The 23,661-nt window shown below is 40.6% G+C and overlaps 1 protein-coding gene across 1 annotated transcript in view; it reads right to left on the bottom strand.

Moving 5' to 3' along the window:
• Positions 1-23,661, bottom strand: part of LOC128638844 (arf-GAP with coiled-coil, ANK repeat and PH domain-containing protein 3-like) — a 223,040-nt gene that overhangs the window by 7,724 nt on the left and 191,655 nt on the right. Inside the window, exons 2-3 of the mRNA XM_053690977.1 lie at positions 19,702-19,759; positions 16,918-17,037 (exon numbers count right to left, since the gene is read on the bottom strand). Of these exons, the coding sequence (XP_053546952.1) occupies positions 16,918-17,037; positions 19,702-19,759 (178 nt within the window). The remainder of the gene's footprint in view (positions 1-16,917; positions 17,038-19,701; positions 19,760-23,661) is intronic.

The following is a 23,661-nucleotide window of genomic DNA, read 5'->3' as shown; positions in this document are numbered from 1 at the left end:
GAAGGAGAAATAACAGACATAGCCTTCTTTATGGATTCAGAAACAAAATCTCTTATGTTATCAGGAACATTCTGCACCTTAGATGTTGAAGGAACTGCAACAGGCAATGGTACTTTACTAAAGGAAATATTATCTGCTTTAACAAGTTTGTCATGACAATCAATACAAACAACAGCTGGAGGAATAGCTACCAAAAGTTTACAGCAGATACACTTAGCTTTGGTAGATCCAGCATTAGACAGCGATTTTCCTGTAGTATCTTCTGACTCAGATGCAACGTGAGACATCTTGCAATATGTAAGAGAAAAAACAACAACATATAAAGCAAAATTGAACAAATTCCTTAAATGACAGTTTCAGGAATGGGAAAAAATGCCAAAGAACAAGCTTCTAGCAACCAGAAGCAATGAAAAATGAGACTTAAATAATGTGGAGACAAAAGCGACGCCCATATTTTTTAGCGCCTAAATGCTTTTTGGCGCAAAAAATGACGCCACATCCGGAACGCCGACATTTTTGGTGCAAAATAACGTCAAAAAATGATGCAACTTCCGGCGACACGTATGACGCCGGAAACGGAAAAGATTTTTTGCGCCAAAAAAGTCCGCGCCAAGAATGACGCAATAAAATGAAGCATTTTCAGCCCCCCGCGAGCCTAACAGCCCACAGGGAAAAAAGTCAAATTTTTGAAGGTAAGAAAAAATGATTAAATCAAATGCATTATCCCAAATATGAAACTGACTGTCTGAAAAATAAGGAAAGTTGAACATTCTGAGTCAAGGCAAATAAATGTTTGAATACATATATTTAGAACTTTATAAACAAAGTGCCCAACCATAGCTTAGAGTGTCACAGAAAATAAGATTTACTTACCCCAGGACACTCATCTACATGTTTGTAGAAAGCCAAACCAGTACTGAAACGAGAATCAGCAGAGGTAATGGTATATATAAGAGTATATCGTCGATCTGAAAAGGGAGGTAAGAGATGAATCTCTACGACCGATAACAGAGAACCTATGAAATAGACCCCGTAGAAGGAGATCACTGCATTCAAATAGGCAATACTCTCCTCACATCCCTCTGACATTCACTGCACGCTGAGAGGAAAACCGGGCTCCAACTTGCTGCGGAGCGCATATCAACGTAGAATCTAGCACAAACTTACTTCACCACCTCCATCGGAGGCAAAGTTTGTAAAACTGAATTGTGGGTGTGGTGAGGGGTGTATTTATAGGCATTTTGAGGTTTGGGAAACTTTGCCCCTCCTGGTAGGAATGTATATCCCATACGTCCCATACGTCACTAGCTCATGGACTCTTGCTAATTACATGAAAGAAAAATATATGTTAAGAGCGGCAGTAAGGTGGAAACTAAGTAAGTTTGATAATAGAAGTAAATTTAAACTTGTTTTTTACATTTGAATGAACCTTCAATCAAAAAATACATTTTTGGGGTTTCATATCCCTTTAAGGCGTTTAGTACTCCCTGTAATTATGGCTATTCTAATACTCCTCAAAGGACTTGTTAACATTGGATGAATAATCACATAACACTTTCCCTATCAAACTGAATTTATTATAGTGTAACACCTACAGTTATTTGACTCAGTGCCTTAGAAGTGAAACTACCTATTTAGTTTTTTTTCTTGTACTACCTTTTGTATCTAAAAAAAGAAACACAGCGCATCCCTTCTAAGAGTAAACTTTTTAATATAACAGCTTATGCGCTATATAAAATTGCACTTACAGGATATATATATAAAAATCATGCAGGGATATATAAGAACCGATGGCTCTGAGTCATTTGGTCCGACGAGTTTCTGGCAGGACCTGGAGATGTTGTTAATAGCCGCAAACAATATCAGCCCAAGTAAAACTCGTGTGCTCTCCATCAAGCTTGGATAGTCGAAGGACGTCCGTGACGTCAGAGCGTTGATGACCTCAACGCGTTTCGTCCTACAACGTTAGGACTTTCTCAAGAGGAATGGATACAAGTGCTATCGGGTGTTGCCATACATAGATCAAAGTGTGATCCGATAGTAGCCAGTAAGTTTATTACCTGGTCCAATAGCAGTAAAGAATCAGCGGTAAGTATGGAAAGACTCGATTCGCTATGATAACAACCATACCAATAAATATAAAAAGAGAGAGAGATGCACTCAGCTGAGACAGAACAAAAGCTGGAAAAACTTCCGTGCCATGTTCATTTTAGGGTGCCACTCAGGGTGCATACTCTTTTAGCACACTATGCCCCTTCACAGAGAAAAAATATCCTGTAGCATATCAGTCTGACCCTGCCCAATGACAGTCCAGCACCGAAATACCAGGCAATTCTTCTCTGAACAAGAAAAACAACAACCCCAGACGATCGTTTCGGCCTTTTGTGGGCCTCGTCAGCGAGGTGCAGTCGCATCTCTCTAAGGGCATGTGTGCAAGGAGTCCACGTCTGGTTTCCCCGGTTACTCTTAGGGAGACCCAAGAGCAATTTCCATAAATATAAAAAGAGAGAGAGATGCACTCAGCTGAGACAGAACAAAAGCTGGAAAAACTTCTGTGCCATGTTCATTTTAGGGTGCCACTCAGGGTGCATACTCTTTTAGCACACTATGCCCCTTCACAGAGAAAAAATATCCTGTAGCATATCAGTCTGACCCTGCCCAATGACAGTCCAGCACCGAAATACCAGGCAATTCTTCTCTGAACAAGAAAAACAACAACCCCAGACGATCGTTTCGGCCTTTTGTGGGCCTCATCAGTGAGGTGCAGTCGCATCTCTCTAAGGGCATGTGTGCAAGGAGTCCACGTCTGGTTTCCCCGGTTACTCTTAGGGAGACCCAAGAGCAATTTCCATAAATATAAAAAGAGAGAGAGATGCACTCAGCTGAGACAGAACAAAAGCTGGAAAAACTTCTGTGCCATGTTCATTTTAGGGTGCCACTCAGGGTGCATACTCTTTTAGCACACTATGCCCCTTCACAGAGAAAAAATATCCTGTAGCATATCAGTCTGACCCTGCCCAATGACAGTCCAGCACCGAAATACCAGGCAATTCTTCTCTGAACAAGAAAAACAACAACCCCAGACGATCGTTTCGGCCTTTTGTGGGCCTCGTCAGTGAGGTGCAGTCGCATCTCTCTAAGGGCATGTGTGCAAGGAGTCCACGTCTGGTTTCCCCGGTTACTCTTAGGGAGACCCAAGAGCAATTTCCATAAATATAAAAAGAGAGAGAGATGCACTCAGCTGAGACAGAACAAAAGCTGGAAAAACTTCCGTGCCATGTTCATTTTAGGGTGCCACTCAGGGTGCATACTCTTTTAGCACACTATGACCCTTCACAGAGAAAAAATATCCTGTAGCATATCAGTCTGACCCTGCCCAATGACAGTCCAGCACCGAAATACCAGGCAATTCTTCTCTGAACAAGAAAAACAACAACCCCAGACGATCGTTTCGGCCTTTTGTGGGCCTCGTCAGTGAGGTGCAGTCGCATCTCTCTAAGGGCATGTGTGCAAGGAGTCCACGTCTGGTTTCCCCGGTTACTCTTAGGGAGACCCAAGGGCAATTTCCATAAATATAAAAAGAGAGAGAGATGCACTCAGCTGAGACAGAACAAAAGCTGGAAAAACTTCTGTGCCATGTTCATTTTAGGGTGCCACTCAGGGTGCATACTCTTTTAGCACACTATGCCCCTTCACAGAGAAAAAATATCCTGTAGCATATCAGTCTGACCCTGCCCAATGACAGTCCAGCACCGAAATACCAGGCAATTCTTCTCTGAACAAGAAAAACAACAACCCCAGACGATCGTTTCGGCCTTTTGTGGGCCTCGTCAGTGAGGTGCAGTCGCATCTCTCTAAGGGCATGTGTGCAAGGAGTCCACATCTGGTTTCCCCGGTTACTCTTAGGGAGACCCAAGGGCAATTTCCATAAATATAAAAAGAGAGAGAGATGCACTCAGCTGAGACAGAACAAAAGCTGGAAAAACTTCTGTGCCATGTTCATTTTAGGGTGTCACTCAGGGTGCATACTCTTTTAGCACACTATGCCCCTTCACAGAGAAAAAATATCCTGTAGCATATCAGTCTGACCCTGCCCAATGACAGTCCAGCAAATTGGTCTTGGGTCTCCCTAAGAGTAAAAGGGGAAACCAGACGTGGACTCCTTGCACACATGCCCTTAGAGAGATGCGACTGCACCTCACTGACAAGGCCCACAGAAGGCCGAAACGATCGTCTGGGGTTGTTGTTTCTCTTGTTCAGAGAAGAATTGCCTGGTATTTCGGCGCTGGACTGTCATTGGGCAGGGTCAGACTGATATGCTACAGGATATTTTTTTTCTGTGAAGGGGCATAGTGTGCTAAAAGAGTATGCACCCTGAGTGACACACTATAATAAAATGAACAGGCACGGAAGTTTTTCCAGCTTTTGTTCTGTCTCAGCTGAGTGCATCTCTCTCTCTCTCTCTTTTTATTTATGCAAATTGCTCTTGGGTCTCCCTAAGAGTAAAAGGGGAAACCAGACGTGGACTCCTTGCACACATGCCCTTAGAGAGATGCGACTGCACCTCACTGACGAGGCCCACAGAAGGCCGAAACGATCGTCTGGGGTTGTTGTTTCTCTTGTTCAGAGAAGAATTGCCTGGTATTTCGGCGCTGGACTGTCATTGGGCAGGGTCAGACTGATATGCTACAGGATATTTTTTTTCTGTGAAGGGGCATAGTGTGCTAAAAGAGTATGCACCCTGAGTGACACACTATAATAAAATGAACAGGCACGGAAGTTTTTCCAGCTTTTGTTCTGTCTCAGCTGAGTGCATCTCTCTCTCTCTCTTTTTAACAACCATACCAAAACATATGTCATACAATAATGCATTGAAATAAGCCTAGCACAAATTGATACAAGAAAAATAACAATAATCAAAACATGATGCTAATATTAACCTCTAAAAAAAGGTTATTACATAAATTTAAAAACACATATCACAACCTAAGGATATCTTATAGAGCCTGTAATTAGACTAGTTTTAAAAATACATAAACCGATTACTTCTCTAGAATTGACTAACCATCTCCTAATAGCAGCGACCGATAATAATTGAGTGATGAAGTGTATGATATAGATACACCTATAAGCCTATCTATGAGATAGATATGAAACAAAAGTTACATAAGTTACATAAAGGCATTCAAATCAAGATCGATGTTTAACCATTTTGGTGATAGGGTTTCTAATTCATGGATCCAGAATGTCTCTCTTTGACGTAAAGTCCTTAATCTATTCACATGTTTATTTGGTGGTATACCTTCAATGATTTTTACTCTAAGGCATTCTGGATCCATGAATTAGAAACCCTATCACCACTTTCCAGTTTACTTCCATTATCAAATTTTGCTCAGTCTTGTTATATACACACATTTTGGGGAACAAAGCTCACAGGGTATATGTATACTAGTCTGTGATTGGCTGATAGTTGTCACATGATACAGGGGGCCGTAAAATGGGGGGGGAAATAAATTTGCCAGAAAAAAATCTACTGCTTATTTGAAATTCAGAGTAAGTGTTTTTGCATTGTTCTTTTTAGTTATGTACTTGTTAAGATTAGCAACCTTGCGCTACGGTGTGTTTAACCCCTGCATGACCAGAAGTGCTCTGCGGAAAATGCTGCTGACCCAATAACAGCACTAGTTACACAGCTGAGTTGTGCAAATAGCGCTGCTGATCAGCAGGGCTCTGCGGGTCCCAAGCAGTACTTCTACTGTGTGTTTAACTCCTTTGTGGGGGTTTAAACACACAGTAGTGCATTAGAGTGTGTCATTTTTTGGCTATTAAAGCTTTTAAATAAACAAACTTACAATAAAATCACCCTATATAAAGCTACTTTTCAGTTAACAATATTAGCTAAACAAATCTCATGATTTCAAAAAGCAGATTCCATTTCCTGACTCCAACTGATGTTTCATCTCTGACAGATGGAAACAAATTATACTACACTCAGTGGAGATGGTTACTTAGAAATATCATGACACAATGTCCTTGGAAAAAACAGAATTTATGTTTACCTGATAAATTACTTTCTCCAACGGTGTGTCCGGTCCACGGCGTCATCCTTACTTGTGGGATATTCTCTTCCCCAACAGGAAATGGCAAAGAGCCCAGCAAAGCTGGTCACATGATCCCTCCTAGGCTCCGCCTACCCCAGTCATTCGACCGACGTTAAGGAGGAATATTTGCATAGGAGAAACCATATGATACCGTGGTGACTGTAGTTAGAGAAAATAATTCATCAGACCTGATTAAAAAACCAGGGCGGGCCGTGGACCGGACACACCGTTGGAGAAAGTAATTTATCAGGTAAACATAAATTCTGTTTTCTCCAACATAGGTGTGTCCGGTCCACGGCGTCATCCTTACTTGTGGGAACCAATACCAAAGCTTTAGGACACGGATGAAGGGAGGGAGCAAATCAGGTCACCTAAATGGAAGGCACCACGGCTTGCAAAACCTTTCTCCCAAAAACAGCCTCAGAAGAAGCAAAAGTATCAAACTTGTAAAATTTGGTAAAAGTGTGCAGTGAAGACCAAGTCGCTGCCCTACATATCTGATCAACAGAAGCCTCGTTCTTGAAGGCCCATGTGGAAGCCACAGCCCTAGTGGAATGAGCTGTGATTCTTTCAGGAGGCTGCCGTCCGGCAGTCTCGTAAGCCAATCTGATGATGCTTTTAATCCAAAAAGAGAGAGAGGTAGAAGTTGCTTTTTGACCTCTCCTTTTACCAGAATAAACAACAAACAAGGAAGATGTTTGTCTAAAATCCTTTGTAGCATCTAAATAGAATTTTAGAGCGCGAACAACATCCAAATTGTGCAACAAACGTTCCTTCTTTGAAACTGGTTTCGGACACAAAGAAGGCACGACTATCTCCTGGTTAATGTTTTTGTTAGAAACAACTTTTGGAAGAAAACCAGGTTTAGTACGTAAAACCACCTTATCTGCATGGAACACCAGATAAGGAGGAGAACACTGCAGAGCAGATAATTCTGAAACTCTTCTAGCAGAAGAAATTGCAACCAAAAACAAAACTTTCCAAGATAATAACTTAATATCAACGGAATGTAAGGGTTCAAACGGAACCCCCTGAAGAACTGAAAGAACTAAGTTGAGACTCCAAGGAGGAGTCAAAGGTTTGTAAACAGGCTTGATTCTAACCAGAGCCTGAACAAAGGCTTGAACATCTGGCACAGCTGCCAGCTTTTTGTGAAGTAACACAGACAAGGCAGAAATCTGTCCCTTCAAGGAACTTGCAGATAATCCTTTCTCCAATCCTTCTTGGAGAAAGGATAGAATCTTAGGAATCTTTACCTTGTCCCAGGGGAATCCTTTAGATTCACACCAACAGATATATTTTTTCCATATTTTGTGGTAAATTTTTCTAGTTACAGGCTTTCTGGCCTGAACAAGAGTATCAATAACAGAATCTGATAACCCTCGTTTTGATAAAATCAAGCGTTCAATCTCCAAGCAGTCAGCTGGAGTGAGACCAGATTCAGATGTTCGAACGGACCTTGAACAAGAAGGTCTCGTCTCAAAGGTAGCTTCCATGGTGGAGCCGATGACATATTCACCAGATCTGCATACCAAGTCCTGCGTGGCCACGCAGGAGCTATCAAGATCACCGACGCCCTCTCCTGATGGATCCTGGCTACCAGCCTGGGGATGAGAGGAAACGGCGGGAATACATAAGCTAGTTTGAAGGTCCAAGGTGCTACTAGTGCATCTACTAGAGTCGCCTTGGGATCCCTGGATCTGGACCCGTAGCAAGGAACCTTGAAGTTCTGACGAGAGGCCATCAGATCCATGTCTGGAATGCCCCACAGTTGAGTGATTTGGGCAAAGATTTCCGGATGGAGTTCCCACTCCCCCGGATGCAATGTCTGACGACTCAGAAAATCCGCTTCCCAATTTTCCACTCCTGGGATGTGGATTGCAGACAGGTGGCAGGAGCGAGTCTCCGCCCATTGAATGATTTTGGTCACTTCTTCCATCGCCAGGGAACTCCTTGTTCCCCCCTGATGGTTGATGTACGCAACAGTCGTCATGTTGTCTGATTGAAACCGTATGAACTGGGCCTTCGCTAGCTGAGGCCAAGCCTTGAGAGCATTGAATATCGCTCTCAGTTCCAGAATATTTATCGGTAGAAGAGATTCTTCCCGAGACCAAAGACCCTGAGCTTTCAGGGATCCCCAGACCGCGCCCCAGCCCATCAGACTGGCGTCGGTCGTGACAATGACCCACTCTGGTCTGCGGAAGGTCATCCCTTGTGACAGGTTGTCCAGGGACAGCCACCAACGGAGTGAGTCTCTGGTCCTCTGATTTACTTGTATCTTCGGAGACAAGTCTGTATAGTCCCCATTCCACTGACTGAGCATGCACAGTTGTAATGGTCTTAGATGAATGCGCGCAAAAGGAACTATGTCCATTGCCGCTACCATCAAACCTATTACTTCCATGCACTGCGCTATGGAAGGAAGAGGAACGGAATGAAGTGTCCGACAAGAGTTTAGAAGTTTTGTTTTTCTGGCCTCTGTCAGAAAAATCCTCATTTCTAAGGAGTCTATTATTGTTCCCAAGAAGGGAACCCTTGTCGACGGAGATAGAGAACTCTTTTCCACGTTCACTTTCCATCCGTGAGATCTGAGAAAGGCCAGGACTATGTCCGTGTGAGCCTTTGCTTGAGGAAGGGACGACGCTTGAATCAGAATGTCGTCCAAGTAAGGTACTACTGCAATGCCCCTTGGTCTTAGCACCGCTAGAAGGGACCCTAGTACCTTTGTGAAAATCCTTGGAGCAGTGGCTAATCCGAAAGGAAGCGCCACGAACTGGTAATGCTTGTCCAGGAATGCGAACCTTAGGAACCGATGATGTTCCTTGTGGATAGGAATATGTAGATACGCATCCTTTAAATCCACCGTGGTCATGAATTGACCTTCCTGGATGGAAGGAAGAATTGTTCGAATGGTTTCCATCTTGAACGCTGGAACCTTGAGAAACTTGTTTAAGATCTTGAGATCTAAGATTGGTCTGAACGTTCCCTCTTTTTTGGGAACTATGAACAGATTGGAGTAGAACCCCATCCCTTGTTCTCCTAATGGAACAGGATGAATCACTCCCATTTTTAGCAGGTCTTCTACACAATGTAAGAATGCCTGTCTTTTTATGTGGTCTGAAGACAATTGAGACCTGTGGAACCTCCCCCTTGGGGGAAGCCCCTTGAATTCCAGAAGATAACCTTGGGAGACTATTTCTAGTGCCCAAGGATCCAGAACATCTCTTGCCCAAGCCTGAGCGAAGAGAGAGAGTCTGCCCCCCACCAGATCCGGTCCCGGATCGGGGGCCAACATTTCATGCTGTCTTGGTAGCAGTGGCAGGTTTCTTGGCCTGCTTTCCCTTGTTCCAGCCTTGCATTGGTCTCCAGGCTGGCTTGGCTTGAGAAGTATTACCCTCTTGCTTAGAGGACGTAGCACTTGGGGCTGGTCCGTTTCTACGAAAGGGACGAAAATTAGGTTTATTTTTGGCCTTGAAAGACCTATCCTGAGGAAGGGCGTGGCCCTTACCCCCAGTGATATCAGAGATAATCTCTTTCAAGTCAGGGCCAAACAGCGTTTTCCCCTTGAAAGGAATGTTAAGTAGTTTGTTCTTGGAAGACGCATCCGCTGACCAAGATTTCAACCAAAGCGCTCTGCGCGCCACAATAGCAAACCCAGAATTTTTCGCCGCTAACCTAGCCAATTGCAAAGTGGCGTCTAGGGTGAAAGAATTAGCCAATTTGAGAGCACGGATTCTGTCCATAATCTCCTCATAAGGAGGAGAATCACTATCGATCGCCTTAACTAGTTCATCGAACCAGAAACACGCGGCTGTAGTGACAGGGACAATGCATGAAATTGGTTGTAGAAGGTAACCTTGCTGAACAAACATCTTTTTAAGCAAACCTTCTAATTTTTTATCCATAGGATCTTTGAAAGCACAACTATCTTCTATGGGTATAGTGGTGCGTTTGTTTAAAGTAGAAACCGCTCCCTCGACCTTGGGGACTGTCTGCCATAAGTCCTTTCTGGGGTCGACCATAGGAAACAATTTTTTAAATATGGGGGGAGGGACGAAAGGTATACCGGGCCTTTCCCATTCTTTATTTACAATGTCCGCCACCCGCTTGGGTATAGGAAAAGCTTCTGGGAGCCCCGGGACCTCTAGGAACTTGTCCATTTTACATAGTTTCTCTGGGATGATCAAATTCTCACAATCATCCAGAGTGGATAATACCTCCTTAAGCAGAGCGCGGAGATGTTCCAACTTAAATTTAAATGTAATCACATCGGGTTCAGCTTGTTGAGAAATTTTCCCTGAATCTGAAATTTCTCCCTCAGACAAAACCTCCCTGGCCCCCTCAGACTGGTGTAGGGGCATTTCAGAACCATTATCATCAGCGTCCTCATGCTCTTCAGTATCTAAAACAGAGCAGTCGCGCTTACGCTGATAAGTGGGCATTTTGGCTAAAATGTTTTTGATAGAATTATCCATTACAGCCGTTAATTGTTGCATAGTAAGGAGTATTGGCGCGCTAGATGTACTAGGGGCCTCCTGAGTGGGCAAGACTCGTGTAGACGAAGGAGGGAATGATGCAGTACCATGCTTACTCCCCTCACTTGAGGAATCATCTTGGGCATCATTTTCAGTGTCACATAAATCACATTTATTTAAATGAGAAGGAACCCTGGCTTCCCCACATTCAGAACACAGTCTATCTGGTAGTTCAGACATGTTAAACAGGCATAAACTTGATAACAAAGTACAAAAAACGTTTTAAAATAAAACCGTTACTGTCACTTTAAATTTTAAACTGAACACACTTTATTACTGCAATTGCGAAAAAGTATGAAGGAATTGTTCAAAATTCACCAAAATTTCACCACAGTGTCTTAAAGCCTTAAAAGTATTGCACACCAAATTTGGAAGCTTTAACCCTTAAAATAACGGAACCGGAGCCGTTTTTAACTTTAACCCCTTTACAGTCCCTGGTATCTGCTTTGCTGAGACCCAACCAAGCCCAAAGGGGAATACGATACCAAATGATGCCTTCAGAAAGTCTTTTCTATGTATCAGAGCTCCTCACACATGCGACTGCATGTCATGCCTCTCAAAAACAAGTGCGCAATACCGGCGCGAAAATGAGGCTCTGCCTATGATTAGGGAAAGCCCCTAAAGAATAAGGTGTCTAAAACAGTGCCTGCCGATATTATTTTACCAAAATACCCAGATTAAATGATTCCTCAAGGCTAAATATGTGTAATATATGAATCGATTTAGCCCAGAAAAAGTCTACAGTCTTAATAAGCCCTTGTGAAGCCCTTATTTACTTTCTGAATAAACATGGCTTACCGGATCCCATAGGGAAAATGACAGCTTCCAGCATTACATCGTCTTGTTAGAATGTGTCATACCTCAAGCAGCAAAAGACTGCTCACTGTTCCCCCAACTGAAGTTAATTCCTCTCAACAGTCCTGTGTGGAACAGCCATGGATTTTAGTAACGGTTGCTAAAATCATTTTCCTCTTACAAACAGAAATCTTCATCTCTTTTCTGTTTCAGAGTAAATAGTACATACCAGCACTATTTTAAAATAACAAACTCTTGATTGAATAATAAAAACTACAGTTAAACACTAAAAAACTCTAAGCCATCTCCGTGGAGATGTTGCCTGTACAACGGCAAAGAGAATGACTGGGGTAGGCGGAGCCTAGGAGGGATCATGTGACCAGCTTTGCTGGGCTCTTTGCCATTTCCTGTTGGGGAAGAGAATATCCCACAAGTAAGGATGACGCCGTGGACCGGACACACCTATGTTGGAGAAAATGACCTCCTTCCATTAACCACAGGTCAAACCCACTTATAGAATGTACGGAGTCCCTGGTTAGAATTTTATGAGCCTAGAGGTTTAGGGTATGCTTTTAGGATAGGCAAAAACCTTTTTATGACTGAAGAAAAAAGGTAGCAGAGGAAAAGCATAAAGCCTGTGGTAAAGGTTTGAAGAAAAAGAAAACAAAATCAGTAGACATTACTGCATCAAAAATAACCCACTGAGACTGCAAACAGACCATCATTCATCGCTGCCATCCATACAATAGTGATGTTTTAATGTGAGTATATAAAATATAAATAAACTTTACACGCATTCCTTGCCATAAATATGGACACAGCCCTAAATTTCTACTGTACATGCAGACAAAACATTCAAACTTTTACTATTTTAAACATTTATATCCCATAAACAAAAAATGCATCAACTACCATTTAAAGATGGCACCACCTGGTCAAATATCATAATCCATTCAGCCATTTGGACTGTAGCTCTTGCTAATCATTTTTGTAGAGATTGACAATCCCCAATAATAATAGCGCAGTCAAATGTTTTATTGTAACCCTTTCAAATTCTCAGTTGCAACGAATGGCTGAGGCGTTGGATTTTTTACATTTTGACCAACACATTCTGAGCCTGATAATCAAAAACTCCCCCGGCATGGAATGAAATCACGCAAAATTTGGAATTTACTTTTAGACTTTACATTGTAATGCAGGAGTCTCTTCTTCACATCCAAAACTCTTCATAGTGAGATAAACTGCCTTCATGCTAAAATGTGTGTTTCTAAAATTCTTAGAGGCACCTCACTGTACTGACGAGACTTCTTAGTAGGGTTGCCAGTTCAGACCAAAGCCAAACTATACACCATGCAGAGTGTATAGTACAGTACAGTATAATAGCACATAAACACAAACTCGCACATAGATATTCAGACTCTCACACACTGTCTATCTCACACTCTCTCTCTCTCTTACACACACACACTCTCGCACTTTCACATACACTCTAAAACACACTCACACACTCTCTAACACACTCACACACACAAAGACACTAACGCTCTCTCACTCATACACTTTCTCATACACTCACTCTTTCACACACTCATAAAAACACCGGCAAACACAAAGACAAACATTCTCTCTCTCACACACACAAGAGAGAAATAACTGTAGGCATGTGCAGTACGTCGCAAAAGCACGTCACCTTTTTGGCTTTGGCTCTTTCACACCAAACACTGACATTTGCATGTCCAGGCCTGACTCAGCTTCAAACCTAGAAACACAAATGGAAACCCTAACTGTCTGGGTCATTCCCAGACAGTTGGCAACCCTTCTTCTAAGATCATCTCAGCTGAGCAGAAAATTTAGATCATCTCACCTGAGCAAAGACCTTTAGATCATCTCACCTGAGCAAAGAGCTTTAGATCATCTAACCTGAAAAGAGAGCTTTAGATCATCTCACCTGAGCAGAGAGTTTTAGATCATCTGACCTGAGCAGAGAGCTTTAGATCATCTGACCTGAGCAGAGAGCTTTGGATCATCTCACCTGAGCAGACAGCTTTAGATCATCTCACCTGAGCAGAGAGCTTTAGATCATCTCACCTGAGCAGAGAACTTTAGATCATCTCACCTAAGCAGAGAGCTTTAGATCATCTCACCTGAGCAGAGAGCTTTAGATCATCTCACCTGAGCAGAGAGCTTAAAGTTTAGATCATCTCACCTGAGCAGAGAGCTTTAGATCATCTCACCTGAGCAGAGAGCTTTAGATCATTTCACCTGAGCAGAGAGCTTTAGATCATCTCACCTGAGCAGAGAGCTTTAGATCATCTCACCTGAGCAGAGCGCTTTAGATCATCTCACCTGAGCAGAGAGCTTTAGATCATCTCACCTGAGCAGAGAGCTTTAGATCATTTCACCTGAGCAGAGAGCTTTAGATCATCTCGCCTGAGCAGAGAGCTTTAGATCATTTCACCTGAGCAGAGAGCTTTAGATCATTTCACCTGAGCAGAGAGCTTTAGATCATCTCACCTGAGCAGAGAGCTTTAGATCATCTCACCTGAGCAGAGAGCTTTAGATCATTTCACCTGAACAGAGAGCTTTCAGATCATCTCGCCTGAGCAGAGAGCTTTAGATCATTTCACCTGAGCAGAGAGCTTTAGATCATTTCACCTGAGCAGAGAGCTTTAAATCATCTCACCTGAGCAGAGAGCTTTAGATCATTTCACCTGAGCAGAGAGCTTTAGATCATCTTTTATTGGTGTGTAAAAAAGCAGTTTTCTAGTCTTGCTATTCCTGTGCCCATATTGTGCTTAAATAATTATACAAAAGCCTGATAAAGTTTATACATGTGTAAACTAACCAGAAACAGCTAGCATATGCTGTGCATTGGAGTCTGAATTTAATGTTTAGCAAACAGTATGCTGTTCCTATGAGCCGCCTACGTTTTAAGTTCTACTTAAGTAATCAGTTATAACAGTTCATTTATAAACTGGTAAACATTTTAATCATCTATGTACAATAAACTAAGCTAATGATTACTGGGTATGTTTTGGTGATGCTCATCAGGGGCTTAATACTCTGATGCTCTTGTTTTGACTTCATATCAATCTAGTTATGCTTCACGTGCACATGCAGAGAAAAATGTTAACACTAAAACAGGAATAACTTTTGCTAGAAGCATTTTTACCAATACATTTATATTGCAAATATGTTTCTATTCAAAGATGTCATTTATCTATGTGCATTTAAATTTTGACCGGGATGTTCCTTTAAACATTAAACTTTCATGATTTAGATAAAACTTGCAATTTTTAAAACAAAGATCCATTGCTAACTGCTTATTGTCAAATTTGCTTCATTCTCTTGGTATTCTTTGTAGAAGAACCAGCAATGCTCTACTTTGAGCTAGCTGAACACATCGGGTGAGCCAATGACAAGAGGCATTTATGTGCAGCCACTAGATGTGTGAATTCAGGAGTTTTGTTTTAAAACGAATGGCGAGTACGGCCGCTGCCAGCAGCAGTCGGCTCTTTTTGAAGCTGTATTTCTTCTTGTCAAAGTGCAACACATAAATATCGGGTATAGCACAGATCTGTGTGTATTGCACTTTTACAAGAACAAATTAGGCTTTGAGAAAAGCTGAATGCCCCTGGCGGCGGCCATATTCGTCATTCGTTTTAAAACAATTGCACATGTCTAGCAGCCACCAAACCGAGCTAGCTCCCAGCAGTACATTGCTGCTCCTGAACATAAGTATGCTCTTCAACAAAGGATACTAGGAGAACAAAGCACATTTAAAAATAAAAGGAAATTGGAAAGATGTTTAAAATTGCATGTTCAATCTGAATCATGCAAGTTTAAATTTGACTTTACTTTTCCTTTAACTTTGTTGTGCAAAAATATATTTGACATTTAAATACTGCATTTACTTTGTTCCAATACAACGGAATAGCCAAATTCACATTACTGTCTTTACTTGGGACAGGGAACAAAAAGTAACTGTAATTGGCCACAGTAACTGGAATAACTCAGCCACTCCTTTATTGAGTGATACAACTTATTGCATTTATTTTGGCCAACTATTACTTTATTTATTTTTTCTCCAAAAATAATACAGAACAGACAACAATCTTTCTTTAAAGAGAACATATGGATTATTATTTTAATAAAAACTACTACTAATATTTATATTATGGATGTAGCAAACTGAGTTTCTCACTGCCTGTTTTCTATTCATTACAGAACTACTGATAATATAATGAGTGTTTGTAAGCATCTTCCCTAACTTGCAATCAAATGTTTTATTAAACAAAATGGGTTAGGAGAAAGAGCAAGAGGGAGAGAAAGCAAAGAGACTGAGGAAAGAGAGTGACAGGAAAGAGATGTGAGAATGAACAAGTGACAGAAAGAAAGAGTTAGAATGAAAGAGTGAGAGAAAGTGTGAGAGAATAAGAGTGAGAGAAAGAGTGAGAAAGAAAGAATGAAAGAGTGAGAATGAAAGATTGAAAGGATGAAAGTGTCAGAGAATGAAAGAGCGAGAGAGAAAAGGTGAGAGAGAAAGAAAGTGTGAGAGAATGAAAGAGTAAGAAAGAAAGAGAGAGAAGGTGAGAGAGGTGAGAGAGAATGAATGTGTGAGAGAATGAATGTGTGAGAGAAAGTGTGAGAGAATAAAAAGAGTGAGAGAATGAAAGAGTAAGAAAGAAAGAAAGAAAGAAAGAAAGAAAGAAAGAGAGAGAGAGAGAGAGAGAGAAGGTGAGAGAGAAAGAAAGTGAGAGAGAAAGAAAGTGTGAGAGAAAGAAAGTGTGAGAGAAAGAAAGAGAGAGAAGGTGAGAGAGAAGGTGAGAGAGAATGAATGTGTGAGAGAAAGTGTGAGAGAAAGAGTGAGAATGAAAGAGTAAGAAAGAAAGAGAGCGAAGGTGAGAGAAAAATAAAGTGAGAGAATGAATGTGTGAGAGAATGAAAGAATGAAATAAGAGTGAGAGAAAGAAAGAGTGAGAAAGAAAAAATGAGAGTGAGAGAATGAAAGAGTGAGAGAATGAAAGAGTGAGAGAATGAAAGAGTGAGAGAATGAAAGAGTGAGAGAATGAAAGAGTGAGAGAATGAAAGAGTGAGAGAATGAAAGAGTGAGAGAATGAAAGAGTGAGAGAAAAATTGTGAGAGAATGAAAGAGTAAGAAAGAAAGAGAGAGGTGAGAGAGAAATTAAGTGTGAGAATGAATGTGAGAGAAAGTGTGAGAGAATGAAAGTGAGAGAATGAAAGAGTAAGAAAGAAAGAGAAAGAGAAGGTGAGAGAGAAAGTGTGAGAGAATGAAAGTGTGAGAGAATAAAAGCGTGAGAGAATAAAAGCGTGAGAGAATGAAAGTGTGAGAGAATGAAAGTGTGAGAGAATGAAAGCGTGAGAGAATGAAAGTGTGAGAGAATGAAAGTGTGAGAGAATAATGTAGCAATAATAGGAATGTTATCAGTGTTTATAATTATGACATACTACATATAGGAACCTACCTTGATCATTTCATCCTTCTTACACTGCTGAGACAGGTCTCGGATGCCGCTTACAAAGTGCTTATTAGTTGTAAGGTAGGTTTTGCCAGCTTCTAGCATCCCACTACATAGTTTTACCAACTAAACAAAAAGATAATAATTGTCAATTCATAAATATTTATAAGAAGGAGGAGAAAGAAAAAAATTATTTAAGAATATTTTTTAAACCTTAAAAAAGTTTAATATTTAAGTTAAAGGGATATTCCAGCCAAAACTGGAATCTACATGGATGAGTTTCAGTTTTGATTAGAAGCATTTTTGTAATATACATGTATTAGCAAAAATGCTTATAATAAAAGCTATAGTTGTTTAAAACGTATATTTAAGTATGCACCGTGCACCAGCATTTTAAACACAGCACTTACTGAGAGAGTAAAGGTGCTTGTACTATCTGATAATGACTCAATTTGTTAATTGCTGACATGATACAAGCCCCAGCTGCAGTAGTTAAAATGCTGGTGCACTGAGAATAGCTATGCTTCACATGCACGTGCAGAGAAAAAGGCTAACACTAAAACAGTGATAACTTTAACTAGAAGCATTTTTGCCAATTCATGTACATTGCAAATAGGTTTCTATTCAAAGATGTAATTCATCTATGTGCATTTAAATTTTGACTGGAATGTTTCTTTAAAGGGATGGAAAAAGTCAACAATAAAATTTCTCTAATGTGCAAGAGTAATTTATTACTGCACTATAACTTGCACACACCTATGTGTTTAACCCCCCAAAAGGGTTAAGTACATAGTTAAAGGCTGCTCCAAAGCAGACATTTTATTGTACTCTTAAGATATGGCTATGCACATATGCTAGCTCTGATTGGCTAAATGACCATGTTCAGCTCCAGTCTGACTATGTGTTTAACCTATTTGTGCGTGGGGGGGTATACAAATAGTTTTCTGAAAACAACAATTCAATAATAAAACAAACACACATTTTATTATTGCTCTTTTATATCCCTTTAACATTTGATGACTGTATCACTTTGCTGAAAATAGGTGTCTGGTGTACAGACGTGGGAACAAATTTTTCATCATCTGGAGAGCAGACAGACACAGGGCCAGCAGGGAGGGAAAATACGTGGCTACATAATATTGTGAGCGAACAGGGAGACGCGGAGCGCCAGGGAATGATCCCGCAGCACAAACCTCTTAGGCTGCTTGGAAACTTTTTCAGGAATGTTTCCATCTCACTGGGTGCAGATGTTTAGTCCCACTGTCTGCCAGTGTTAACACAGTAACTCCCTCTTTCAGAGACTGACAGCTTTATGCACTGAAGTGAGAGGCTAAATTCTCTCTATTAAAGGGACGTTAATATTATTTGTTGCATTTAAAAGAGTTTATTGAAATAGGGATGTTACTGGCTAAAACTATGTTTGGTTTACATGCTTGTGGAAGTGATGAATTCCTAGGTATGAAAATGCATTTTTTTGCGAATATCAACTGAAACAGCTTTAATTTTAAGGGATATTCTAATGAAATAATAAACATAAAATAATTTGTTAAAGCATTTTATTATTAAATGCATTTTCCTTAGAAACTATGTGGTTAACCCATAAAAAGGAGTTAAATACATATTTAAAGGGACACAAACACCACACCCCCCAAAAAAAACATATATTTCATTATTCAGATATAAAGCATACATTTTTAAACAACCTTCAAATTTGCTTCTATTATGAATTATGCTTCATTCTTGTCATATCTTTTGTTGAAGGAGAAGCAATGCAATGGGAGCTAGCTGAACATATCAGTATACCAATGATGGGGCATATATATGTGCATCCACCACTAGGCGCTAGCGGCAAACCAAATGCATTAATTGGATTGGTTGTGCATCTGGTGACCTCACGGAGACACAGACCAATCAGATCATGCATTAACGAGGGCAGATACGCTCCAGAGAATTCTTTTCTAATCAGAGCCTTGGGTGCCGCAACCACCTCTTGGAACCTAACCATGGGTCCCACCCCCCACAACGTGCTTTTAAAGATTCTGGGACAGAATGTGCGAAGGATAATTATCTGACAGACTAATGCAACCAAATGTGTCCGATTCTACTCACATATTCTGTCCAAGAATCTTTAAAAGCACCTTGTGGGGGGTGGGACCCATGCTTAGGTTCCCAGAGGTGGTTGCGGCACCCAAGGCTCTGATTAGAACCTTGGGCGTAATCTGATTGGTCCGTTTCTCCGTGAGGTCACCGGATGCACAACCAATCGGATAATGCATTTGGTTTGCCACTAGCACTTCATCAACCACCAATCAGCAGCTAGTTCCCACCTCCTGAGCCTACCTAGGTATGCTTTTCAACAAAGTATACCAAGAGAACTAAGCAAATTAGATAAGCAAATTAGATAATAGAAATCAATTGGAAATTTGTTTAAAAGTGAATGCTCTATCTGAAATATGAAGGAAAAATATCCCTTTAAGAATGGCTCGTTGGCCATTTCCTTTTTAGGAGTTTCAAAGCATTGCGACTCCTGAACACAACTTTAAAGTATGTATTCAACCGAAGTAGTGTAATGACAAAATATTATAATTCCTTATTGCATTTGAATGTCCCTTAAGCCTTTTCTTGAGAAAATAATACGTTTTTGTTTAATGCACTTTGGGTTAAAATGTCCCCTTTAGTTGACAGAGAACTTGTTCCTTTTTAGTCTATGTTTTTTAGTATTTAATACAAAGGAGGCATCTGGCACTGTATAACATTCTTGAAGTTAAATTATATCAATATGGTCCTCACCTTGTCAAGTTTGGCTTCAATTTCCACCACATCTGTTTCCACCTCATCGATTGCTGCCCTGTGGGAAAAGGAAATAACCAGTTACTGTCTTTGCACTGAGGAGGAAGATATGAGTTTACAAAAAGGATACACAGATATTTTAAGTAAAGCTAGGGACACATATAATTAGACACACTGGCAAGGAGAAAGTAGGGAACAATGTATCTCCTAACAATGTTCTTCCAAAACTATAAAAAAAACACTACAATAGCATATATACAAAAACAATAAAATGCAGCTAAATGCAAAATACAGTTAGACCATATTGATTCTAAACTTTCTTAAAGGGACATGAAACACATTTTTTTCCTTTCATGATTCAGATAGAGCACAGGCATTTCAGACAAAAACTTCCCCAAAAGACCAGAGCATTTTTAGCATTTTTGCCATCACTACATTTAAACAGAGAGTCTTTTTTATATTTGCCTATCAAAACTATATATATATATATATATATATATATATATATATATATATTTATTTATTTTAGTAGACAACCCAAAGTATTGATCTAGGCCCATTTTATTATATTTCACTTCACGCCACCATTTCACCACTAAATGCGATCAAATAAAAAAAAAAATTGCTATTTCACACTTTTAGGTTTCTCACTGAAATGATTTACAAACAGCTTGTGCAATCATGGCACAAATGGTTCTAAATGCTTTTCTGTGATCCCCTTTATTCAGAAATAGCAGTCATATATGGCTTTGGCATTGCTTTTTGGTAATTAGAAGGCCGCTAAATGCTGCTGCGCACCACACTTGTATTATGCCCAGCAGTGAAGGGGTTAATTAAGTAGCTTGTAGGGTTAATTTTTCCTTTAGTGTAGAGATCAGCCTCCCACCTGACACATCCCACCCCCTGATCCCTCCCTGACCCCCTCTCAAACAGTGTTGATACCCCCTTACCAGTGACGTGCAGTGACGTCAGAGGTTGGTGAGGCAGTGGCAGGATACACCTTCATTCTTTAGATATCCTTTGTTGAAGAAATAGCAATGCACATGGGTGAGCCAATCACATGAGGTATCTATGTGCAGCCACCAATCAGCAGCTACTGAGCATATTTAGATATGATTTTCAACAAAGGACATCAAAAGAATGAAGAAAATTAGATATTAGATGTAAATTGGAAAGTTATTTAAATTTGCATATGGGTTTCATGTCCCTTTAAATGGTGTCTTGGAAAACTGGTCAACTTAGTAAACATCTGATTTTAGTCTAAAAGGATTGTAACAGAAACTCTTGCCAGATAACACAATGCTTGCTCTGATTATGAGATCTAGAAATCCATGCCCATTAAAATATGTTTAAAACATACTTTTTACTTTAATGCTGCAAATTATGCTTATAGATTCTTTCATTACATAAGGGATGAGAGTCAGAGGGGGAGAAAGAGAGACAGAGAGAGAAAGAGACCATGGGGGAGAACAACACATAAGGAGAGAGATGGATAGATAGAGAGAGACACACACACACACACACAAGGGGGGGGGGGGGCACTGAATTTTAAGTAATAAAACAGCAGAGCTACAGAGAGTTCAGAAAATTAGTCTATAATTTAGTGTGAAGTACAGAGGCAAGCTGCTAAGTTAGTGGGTGTAAAGTTTGAGTAAACAAAATACAAAAACGACCCTGATGTAAAAGAGTAAAAAAACACTAAACCACATTCATTAAATTATCATTTTCACTAACAGAATCCCTTTCAGTAAAATCTTACTTTAATAAGATGTGGCAGAAACATTGCTCTATGTGCCTCTCTTTTCCTGCTCTGTAAGGATTCAGGAAGTGACAGTGGCATATTCCACTGCACTTAGAGGGGAAGAACAGAACTCTCTTTTTCACTTTAGCAAAGCTAGCAGGTTCACAGGACAGCAACAAAATATATGAAAGTTTTTTTTTTTTTTTCCGTTTTTGTTTTGTTTTATTTGATTTAACACCCAGCCCCAACCCTATGTACCACTTACTAATGCCTCTTGCTGGATTGGTTCAGCCCAAATTGGACTGCCTCAAATAAGCAGTTAATGGGCCATGCAATGATCTTAACCACTTTCATCCAGTAGATTGCGCAGCATGTTGTGTAATGGTGGGCAGACCTGCTTGTGCTTCTCCATTGCACAACATATAGCTGTGAGGAAAAAAAAATGCTGGGGAAAAAAAAATTACAAATTTTTTTTTTAAAGCCAATAAAAAAATATATATTTTTGCCCAAATGAGAGGTGAAGCACTGCCTCACCTGCCTTTCGTGACTGCACATCACTGCCCCTTACCTCCCAACCTCCCTGATCCCCCCAAACAGCTCTCTAACCCTTCCCCTCTACCTATTTGCTGCCATCTTGGGTACTGGCAGCTGTCTGCCAGTACCCAGTTTGCTGCAAAAAAGGCAAACAAATTTTTAAAAAAATTAAGTACCCATTTTATTCTGTAGTGTAGCTGCCCCCTATCAATAACCTTCCCCCTCCCAGATCACTTCCCCCCAACGGATCCCACAGAGGATACCCTTTATTGCCTCTCCTCCCTCCTTCCCCCTCACTGTGAATCAGCACTGGCACTTTGCTTGAACGCCTGTAGCGTGGCGTAGCGGTCCCACCCGGTCCCGTGCCCTATAGCGACAGCACCACCACTGTCCGATGCAAAGAGGACCACAGAGTGGCCCTCTCTGCAAATCTATTTCTGCAGTCCCCCACTCGTGGGGCATGCAGAAATAGCGCAATCTCGCTATTTTGAGTGAGATCAAGGCAGAGAGAAGCCCAGGACTGCAGTGACGTACAGGGTATGTTGCTGGTCCTTAAGGGCACAACGGCCAGCATCGTACAGGATACGGCACTGGTCGTTAAGGAATTAAGTAAATTTCTAATTTACTCCTGTTATAATTTTTTCTTAGTTCTCTTGCTATCTTTATTTCAAGCAGGAATGTAATGTAATCTTATGAGCTAGGTAGCACCTGGGTAGCGCTTGCCAGTTGGTGGCTAAATGTAGCAACCAATCAGCAAGCACTATGCAGGGTGCTGAACCAAAAATGGGTTGGCTCCTAAGCTTATATTCCTGCTTTTTCAAATAAATATACCAAGAGATAGGAGATTCTAGAGCAAACATCACAAGCCCTAACTTGTTAGATCATGCTATTTTTGCACTACTATGGCTCCGCTTCTATGTGTTTAACCCCTGCAAATGGGATACACACATAGTTGAAGTCCTGCTCTCAGCCGCAAGGCATGCAGTTTCCAAGCTGAACATAGCCGGTGACTGCCACTGTGGATTGGCTCATGGGTGGTTTTATTCTCAGAACCAGCTGCTCTCAGCAGCTACTGAGTAGGACTTTAACTATGTGTTTAACCCCATTTGGGGGGTTTAACAAATGGATCTGGAGCATCAGTAGTGCCAGAACTCTCTGCTCTAGCAAATTAGAGAAAACATTACATTTTATTTTGACTTCAAACAAGCATTAAAATAAGTTAAAAACTTTTCTAAACAAAAAAAATAAAATAAAAAGCTGTGCAAATGAAAATAGAAGCTAACGGTAAACACATTTCATGCACATTTCAGATGGAAATATTAATCTTCATTTGCTTATAGGGACAAGCCCAAAGTTGTCCTGTAGACAGGGGGTGTGTCTCTATAATTATGAAAACAAAAAGTATGTTTATTCAGTACAAGTACAAATCCCCAAATCCAGAATTCCAAAATCCAAGCTTATTCTGAAATTCAAACTTTTTAATTAATATTTTTTTAAAAAATAAAATGATCAAAAATGACTTTTTTCACTGCCTGTAAGTCACAATCTTCTCTGCCTGGGTCTTTGGTTTCATTTTTGTGTTGTAAAATGCAAATAATAGTCTATTTATTTAAAACAGGGGTGGGAATTATCGGCCCTCTATATGTTATGGACTACATTTCCCATGATGCTTTGTCAGCATTATG

The sequence above is a fragment of the Bombina bombina genome, chromosome 8 (assembly GCF_027579735.1).
Source record: "Bombina bombina isolate aBomBom1 chromosome 8, aBomBom1.pri, whole genome shotgun sequence".
Lineage (NCBI taxonomy): Eukaryota > Metazoa > Chordata > Amphibia > Anura > Bombinatoridae > Bombina > Bombina bombina.
The sequence above is the reverse complement of the archived record's forward strand: the minus strand, read 5'-3'. Positions and strand labels throughout refer to the sequence as shown.